Here is an 8,359-nt window from a genome sequence, read left to right as displayed (position 1 = left end):
TACGGGAAGTGGTGAGTTAGATGCCACGCCTCTGCGCGGAGAATGTCAGTGTCAGATTGAAACGAGTACTGGGTACACATATTTTTCACAACACCAATTATTAAGCTTTTAAAATGGCATATCATACAGGTAGTCCGTATAGAGGACAACCTCAACAACAACCGGCGCCGGATCAAGGTTTTCTTTGGAATATATTTCAGAGGTGAGTGGAAAGACGTCTTTCGTGGCTATCGAAATAACGGTACTCCGCATTGATTTGAGCTTCATTTTGAAAACTGCTGCCACAGGGCATAATGGGCAGAGATTATAATACTATAGCAGTTTATGTTCGGTATGCATAAAAAGTTATTATTTTTGTCTTAGTATTATAGCCGTGGTTCGGTGATTACATTTGCCAGACTTATTTTTTGTTTTTCTTTAAGAAATTCAAATATCAGGATTTATTTTGCCTGTCAGTTTTCTATTTACTTTTGCATATGACATTTTCCTACCACACACATACAATGCCTTGTTTTTCAATTGAATTCTATACAGTTACCAGTTACAACCAGTATAGGGCGTAGATATGATCAATGTCAGTCATGTAACGTTAGTAAATTAAAATTATCTCATAATTTACTATCTATCTGTTTCTATTGTGTTGGTCCGTTATTCTATTAAATTAGTTTTGAATACACTTTATTTTACAAGGACTGACAAGAGAGCAGACATGACAATCTACCACTACTTAAAACTGACAATAGCTGGCAAAACGTTGTAGAAAAAATGGGAAATTAGATCTTCCCTCATCTGTGGTATTGACGAAGATGGTTGATAAATGAAGATGTCCCACTCATGACCGTTTCTGAAAAAATTGTCACTGGCCTGTTAAATGGGTGGTTCTCCCATATTCACCAACGCGTTAACAGCTGGGCCTGGTCTTCTTAGTTCATTGACTGTATATTAACAACCAGAAGAAAGGAGTGAGTGAGATGTCTGGCTTCATGTTAGTCCCTGGTATTGAGTTATGTAATACTGCAGAGGATCCATGGTGCTCTGCTTTCTCACAACATTAAAATGCTGCAGGCAGCAAAACACTTTGTAAAACACGAAACACTTTGGAGAATCATTTATAAGGAGGCAAAACCTAGAAAACTTGGTCTTATCGGTCTATTAGTATTCCACACACTCCACTCTTCAGAGGTGTACCAAGCCTGAGCTGAAGCAACACACTGGGGCTGGAACTCTCTGGGTCATATGACTCGAGTTGTCAAAGTGGAAATCCATTAGTCACCAGCAACCTGGTGCTTTTCTTAGCATTTTGTTAGGCTTGAGTCATAGAATGATCCTTTTCCACTCCGCCTATATCATCATTAGATTCCATGACATGATCCCATGACAAACAAGTAGTCACTAGACCTAAACAAAACTCACTAGTCCATGGTCATGTGGCATTACACTGGCATGTCAAATGTAGGCCAAAAAGGCTTGAGTTTACACAGGCTACCCACTTCTAATCTTTTGACCAATCACATCAGAACTTTTCACATCAGATTGTTTCCAGAGCTGATCTGATTGGTCAAAAGACCCATTGGTGAAAAAAGGATCAGAATTGGACTCTGTGTAAACACAGCCAAATACATAGCCTAGAGTAGAACAGCAAAGGATCCATCTAGGCATAGATCAACATCTGATACGTGACAAGACAAACAATTGCTTACACTGTCTGCCATTTTCAGTAAACAAAAGTTTAGGATAATTTTGTCTGAAAATCGGCTTTGTGTTCAGAAGAGCTACCTCCACTTCCCCCTACCATGAGAGCCAGCATGAGATAAGCTGCTAAACCATTTGACTGGAAAACTAAGTTCCGCCAGGCATGTCATAACTTGAATAGCTCCATAGGAAAAACTGAGACAGGCTGTTGAAATGTTACGATTCCAAAGGCTGCTGTGCTGCTTGTAGTACTAATGTGTACAACTAATGTTTGGGATTTGTTCTGAGCACCATTCAGAAAATGGGACGATGGTTCTGCTTCAGGCCAAGGAAAGCAATTTTAATGATGCACTTTCAATTCACCTAATTTTATGTAAAACCCAGTGAGGTAAGTCAAACCTGAGGAGGGGTAACAAAGTAAGTGAGATTGAGCAGTGAGACACACATACGCACAGCACAGACTCTACTCTAAAAGTGTTTGGTTAAGGTTAGGTACATCCCCCGCCTGACCAAGCACTCCATTTCTTTCATTCTGGAGGAAGTCACAAAGCGTGCCTTCATGGAAAGTCAGGTTTTGTATTTCTATGTGGCCTGCAGTTGGGTTGGTGTGTTGTTGGTAGGTTGGTCTGGGGAGGTTGCTAAGGAACATGTGAGTCATTGGAGGATTGTGCTACATTTCACAGAGGAGGTTATTCCAGAACTGGAAGGCAAAGGCCTCAAAGTTGTGTTAATGTTCAACTCTCACAAAACGTCTCCCACGTCTAAACAGAACGACTGTACCATTCTAATACTATTCAATTGGAACACGATTTAAAAATTAGGCTAATTAGTTTGTGATGTTACACTTCTATAACAGATGGCCTAACGCATAGCTTTATACTGAAAGGCAGTGGGTTCTGAGATTGTATAATAGAATGCAATAAGATATTTATGTGTATTGTAAATTCAAAGCAAAAAAGTTTATTGCATCTCTAATCTATTTTCTCTTGATGAAGATAGTGTCTGACGTCTCCTTTCTTTGGCATTGCACTCAATATACAGTATTAGCTGTTTGTGCTGAACGGTACCCAACTCCTATGCTTGTCATGCCAAACATGTTGGCTAGTTCTGGTTTCACTTTTCACTGATCTGTGATGTTGGGGATGGTGGCGAGTGTAAAACGACCACCATCCCCACAAGTCATCGTCCTGTCCCTCGCCCAGCCCGCACACTCCCATTGAATGGAGTGTTTAGATCCTGACAAGGGGCTTACAGCGTAGCGCCGGTAGGGTTTCAGCTGGGCTGCATTGTGTGTTTGATACAGTCTGCCTATCTGTATCTAATTGTGTGTTTCCTCCCCAGAGTGGACAAGGACAGGAGCTGTGTGATATCAGACACAGAGCTCCAGCAGGCCTTATCGAACGGTACGTCTCTTCCTTCTCCTCTAGACCTCAACACCTCCTCCTCTCATTTCAACACCTGGCGAGGGACAGAGAGAAGCTTGCTGAGGAGAGTTGGTGGTCTGAACTTGAAATTGACACAGACGTTTTGTTTTTCCCTCAAACAGATGGAAAGGTTGTCTGGTGACAAAGGGAAAGTACTTCCTGAATGAGACAGGAAATGGCTGACGACATGTGCCACCTGATAATTAACTCGACACCCTTTTGTTGTTGAGATATGACAGAGCGGAGTGGCTTAGCCAACGCCACAAGCACAACATGACAGTCTTTCCACTGGGCTGGATGGCGAGATATGCTCATGATTGAATCAACGCTATGAGTGAACATCGTGTTTTGTAGCTTAGGGCGCTAGTTACTAGAGTACAGCACAGCAGACGTTGGGATCATCTTTACAACAAACGTGTATTCTGTACCTTAACATTTTGAATTGGTCAAGGTCTCTCTGTGGAAAGGGTTTTGAAAGGGTTTGAATGGACATTCTTCTCTCAAACAGTTTTATTTTTTTACACTGTGAAAAAGTGTTGAGGCCCAAGAGCGATGAAAGGAGCAGTTATCTGGTAGTATCCCTGGTTCAGAATACTGATGACCCAAGCTGTGTGGAAGGCAGGCAGGCAGGCGCAGTGTTCACACAGTCAGTCCAGTCGTGTTCATTAGTAGGGCTGTGTCATGATTTGGCTGGGCCAGTGAGACTGTGTGCAGGCTGCTGACTGAATGCAAGCTGTGCCCTGTTCTCGGCCATGCACTTCATTGACCATGCCCACGGTGCTGTCACTAAACCACGCTGACACCCCCCCAGACCCCTCTGTTCCACATTACCTGATTCCCCCCCCCCCCCCCTGCTCTTTTCACCTCTCCATTCTCCTCTTCTCTTATCGATCCTGTCCTCCTGTCTTCCCACTTCTCCCCTCACCCCTTCCCTTGATATCCCTCTCCTCCCCTCAGGCAGACTGTGTAGTGTTACCACTATAAGCTGTTGCTCGTCCTCTCGGGGCTGACGTCCTCTCTCCATCAGACCCTGTGACAGTGCCGCTCCCTGATGAGAAACAGATGGCCCCCGTTGTACATCGCCAGTCTATCAATAAAGGGAATCTTTTATAGGTGTCGGGGTCTTTTAGCTAGCACTCCATATTAACGGTCCTCTGAGCCCCCGCTCTGCACCAACCACCTGTCAAAATGTGCTTCTCCTCCCCGACTGAGATTAATGTGCTTTGATTTTATTTATTTTTTTCGGAGCAACCAGCCAAGTAGTTGCTGAAATCGGCAGCATTGCATTCACTGTGCTGAGTAGTTCCAATGGCAAATCTACGTGCCAAGGGAATATAGGCCCATCTACTAATGGGAAAAACTCCCGCATTGACTACTCCTGAATCGCCTCATGAACATTTTTCAAAAGGAAGAATAATAACACAAAACAATCATGTATGGCTTTGACAGCAACGGGGCATCTGTCTGGCATCTGTGGAGAAGAGGGTCCCTGCTCAGCACCCTGCCTGTACTGCATGTAGGACAGGGGTGAGGGGAGGGGAACTGGTGGTCATTTTCTATCTCAAGGTTGAGCTCAACCTTGCACATGCTGTTTTAGCCTGCCTGGAGCAGTTAGTAATAAGTGAATGAGTGTGTGTATCTGTGTGAATTCAAACCTGTGTGAGGCCCTTTCCAGGTGTGTGCATGTGTGTTAGAGCGCTCTCACTAAGCCTCTCCTGTGGGGCGCAGTTTTGCGGTCACCCTGTTTTTTTTTCTTCCATGTGCCACTCCCTGTTCCTCCAACCTCGTCATGAGTGGGCACTGGGCAGCGCAGTGAGAAGGTCCAGTGTGTGTGCTGGACAGAGGAAGCTTTGTCTCACAGGCCGGGCGGGGGCAGCCTCGACACACACGCAAACACGTGCACACTCCTGTGGTGCCCGTCTGGGGGCTTGACCAACAGACAGGGCACCTCTCTCGGACATGGCCGGTCACTGTTGTTGACCTCACAGCTGCTGGAGAATGGGGAGTCTGGCTGGAGACCTGACCATTCCTCTCTGTTCTGGGTGTAGTCCAGACACTTCGTGTCTGTTCCTTGGCCCAGACCAAATCCCAGCCAGTCCCACCCAGCTGTAAAACTAGCCCAGGTCGGAATAAGGAGGTAGAGCGGCCTGAGTGGGAGACATCTGTTCGAGGCTTGTCGTTGCAGAGGAAAGGCTTAATGTGAAAAGTGGTTCACTTTACTGGACTGCAAAGCCTCCTCTATCTCTCGCTCTATCGCTTTCTCTCCCCCCTCAGAGCAGTGAGAGTGAAAAGGTTGAGATGGTGAGTCAGCAAGGTTTAAGAAACCCTGATAAATCTCCAGCAGTTCTCCTCTGTTACCCAAAATACTGGCTTGGTAAAAAGAATACCCAAGATAAGAACAGAATGGTTGCTTAAGCCCTCCTAACTCTTTACTTGGCCTATTTCCCTCTTCTTCTTGTTCTGTTATAAATAGCCTAGTTCATTAAAGTCCAAATGTATTAATTAACTTGGCACAGCCGTCCTGTGCAATTTAACTTTGTGGCAGAATGTCTTAGAGAAAAGATTGTTGAACAACAATGACTATCTTCTCTCTGTAGGTACATGGACACCTTTCAACCCAGTGACAGTCCGATCAATCATATGTGAGTATTTGTCCCTCTTTGACCCTTGACACACAAACAAACTTTCACAATGACAAGCCTATATTGTTCTGACCTGGTGTACTACCATTGTTTTATACGTTATCCCCATAGCAACCCTTTTCATTAACGTTGGTGCACAGTGACACATTTCAACCCGTCTCCCCAGTTAAGTGGAAGCATGCAGCTATTGGTAAAAGGGGGAATAAGGAGCATTTCTTTCTAACAAACAGGAGGTGTTTTTTTATTTCTTAAGGCATCTATCTATAACCATCCACTGACTATTGATTGGCTTACACACTTACCCTTTCACCAGCTGGAATCTGCTTTAGTCCCTGAATATGAATAGAAAAATATACTAAGAAGATACAACTAGTTTTATATTTAGTGCTATTATTTTGAATCTCAATAATCCACCATTGCTTCCCACTCTGACTGTACTGTACACAGTAAATCAGTTGTATTCAAATGGCCATCCAGCCAACCAGCCCTGGGCCTTCCATGCGATGAAGCACTTTGTTAGGATGTAATTGGATTAAACCGCAGTGGAAAGTTCAAACGGGCAAGATTTCTTTAACTCTGTGTCATAACAGATGCTATGGTAGTCCTTAGTCCAGTGTGTTGACGTTATGCCTTCTAGCATTGAACTACACTTCCCAGCTGTCCCTTCTTCTTAGGTGGTGTTTCTCAGGGGTCTATTCAGTGTGGTAACATTTCAGAATTTTGAGGAGAGAAATATAATGAATAAAGTTTACATGGTGCCTGATTCTATATAACTAAGACAGAAAAAACATACATATTCTACAAAATGCATTTCTATCTGAACATTGTTTTGTAACATTGCACCCTTCTGGACAGACCTCTTGCTCTCACTCATATCTTCTCTATTGACTTCCGTCTTACAGCCATGTTTGACAGGGAGAACAAAGGAGGGGTGAACTTCAACGAGTTTGCCGGAGTGTGGAAGTACATCACGGACTGGCAGAACATCTTCCGCACCTACGACAGAGACAACTCGGGCTTCATCGACAAGAACGAGCTTAAGCAGGCACTGACTGGATTCGGTGAGCAAAGTATGCCTTCTCTATTTGACCATATTGGTGGCGGGCCAACCGCTATACCAGTTACATTCATTTCTGTGGTTCACAAGGTCAGATCTGATATTCTAATGCCTTTCTGTAAGATCAAGTAAGGTCAACATGCATGAGCCCGGATAAAGATATGTGCCAAAATAGTTGTGTAGATGCATGACGATATTAATTGTTCGCCTCGCATGCATGTTGTTGTTGTTTTCTACCCTTATTGAAATGTAGTAGTTCTTAGTCCTGTATGTGAAGTAAGCAGGTGAAAGCCCTATGCATGTTACAAATTGGTTAAGGGTTGTTGAACAGATGTGTTTCTGTGATGTTGACTATTCTCTGTCCTCCTCAGGGTATCGTCTCTCTGACCAGTTCTACAATACTCTCATAGAGAAGTTTGACAGGCAGAGGAAGGGACAAGTGGCCTTTGATGACTTCATCCAGTGTTGTATCGTTCTACAGGTAACCGTCCTACTGGGCTTCCTGTGCACATAGCACTGGTTATGTAGCCTACATTGTTTTGTCAAAATATTGTGTGTACAGTATATACAGCCCATGTTGAAATTGGACTTTGTGTTGGCTCAGTATGGTATTTTGGGCTGGTTTCTCAGACACAGATTAAGCCTAGTCCTTGACTAAACTCTTTCAATGTAGAATCTCAATTGAGAATGCTTTTTAGTCCTGGACTAGGCTTAATGTGTGACTGGGAAAGAGGCCATTGATGTTTATTTACCAAAATGGCATCTGTACTGGCTAGTATGTCTAAGTCAAGATCTACTGTAAAATGTTCTTTGTCACTTTCAGAGGTTGACCGACGTGTTCAGGAGGTACGACACAGACCAAGACGGCTGGATCCAGGTTTCTTATGAACAGTATCTATCCATGGTTTTCAACGTTGTATAGTAGATCCAACAGCACAACTGGACACAACTGTGCCAAAGCCAAATCCTTCCCACCTCCACGTGTCTTCCTTGATCAAGATGACTGGGACTCTGGGATAGGATATAAAGACATTATGTTCTGTCTGTCATTGTTCATAATGTTTGTTTAATGTCTGAATCGTATCTTAATAATGAATATCTGTGTTTAAGGTAAACCTGCATTGTACATATCATTTAGGACAAATAACCGCATGCTTCTGGGGGACTTCTGCCAATGTTCAAAGCATACACACTTAATCTCAGATCTATTTTGCTGAAGTCATGTTTACAAATACTGTGAAAGCAGGTTATGGTTGGGCACAAAGCCTGCTTTTAGATTCACTGACATGCCAGCTAATGCCATATTTGTAAAGACATATTTTTAACCAGCAAATCTATAAAAAAGTTAGCCTGTTATTATTTTAGGTAGAAGAAGAGTACGCTTTTGTATCGTTTATTTTTTTGTGTGCATGATGCCTTAAACTGTATAAATGCAAGAGGAACCTCTTTTATATTAAAAAAGAAACCTGAAAAAAAGTTGTGAGCTCTGAATTTAATGTGTGGTGGAAAGACCTAATAGTTTGCTGTAGACAGACACAATAGTA

At 43.2% G+C, this 8,359-nt stretch overlaps 1 protein-coding gene across 2 annotated transcripts; it reads left to right on the top strand.

The window, feature by feature from the left end:
• Nucleotides 1-16: 16 nt before the first annotated feature.
• Nucleotides 17-8,291, top strand: pdcd6 (programmed cell death 6). Of its 2 annotated transcripts, none has more exons than XM_064941539.1 (6): nt 17-202; nt 3,034-3,095; nt 5,714-5,758; nt 6,661-6,819; nt 7,187-7,296; nt 7,639-8,291. In XM_064941539.1, the coding sequence occupies exons 1-6, from the start codon at nt 114-116 to the stop codon at nt 7,735-7,737; spliced, it is 564 nt and encodes a 187-aa protein (XP_064797611.1). In that variant the 5' UTR covers nt 17-113; the 3' UTR covers nt 7,738-8,291. The 2 variants fall into 2 exon arrangements, with proteins under 2 accessions (XP_064797611.1, XP_064797610.1); XM_064941538.1 differs by having other exon boundaries at nt 6,661-6,828.
• The last annotated feature ends 68 nt before the right edge of the window (nt 8,292-8,359 follow it).

Source organism: Oncorhynchus masou, chromosome 28 (genome assembly GCF_036934945.1).
Source record: "Oncorhynchus masou masou isolate Uvic2021 chromosome 28, UVic_Omas_1.1, whole genome shotgun sequence".
Lineage (NCBI taxonomy): Eukaryota > Metazoa > Chordata > Actinopteri > Salmoniformes > Salmonidae > Oncorhynchus > Oncorhynchus masou.
Note: the sequence above shows the minus strand (reverse complement) of the source record. Positions and strands in the feature narration are given on the sequence as shown.

What these genes read in the sequence shown, in the direction of transcription:
- pdcd6 (XM_064941538.1), top strand. Translation starts at nt 114, where the DNA reads ATGGCATATCATACAGGTAGTCCGTATAGAGGACAACCTCAACAACAA. An exon ending in GACAGTCCGATCAATCATAT is followed by an intron (nt 5,759 to 6,660) that starts GTGAGTATTTGT and finishes TCCGTCTTACAG; the next exon opens with CCATGTTTGACAGGGAGAAC. An exon ending in AGTGTTGTATCGTTCTACAG is followed by an intron (nt 7,297 to 7,638) that starts GTAACCGTCCTA and finishes TGTCACTTTCAG; the next exon opens with AGGTTGACCGACGTGTTCAG.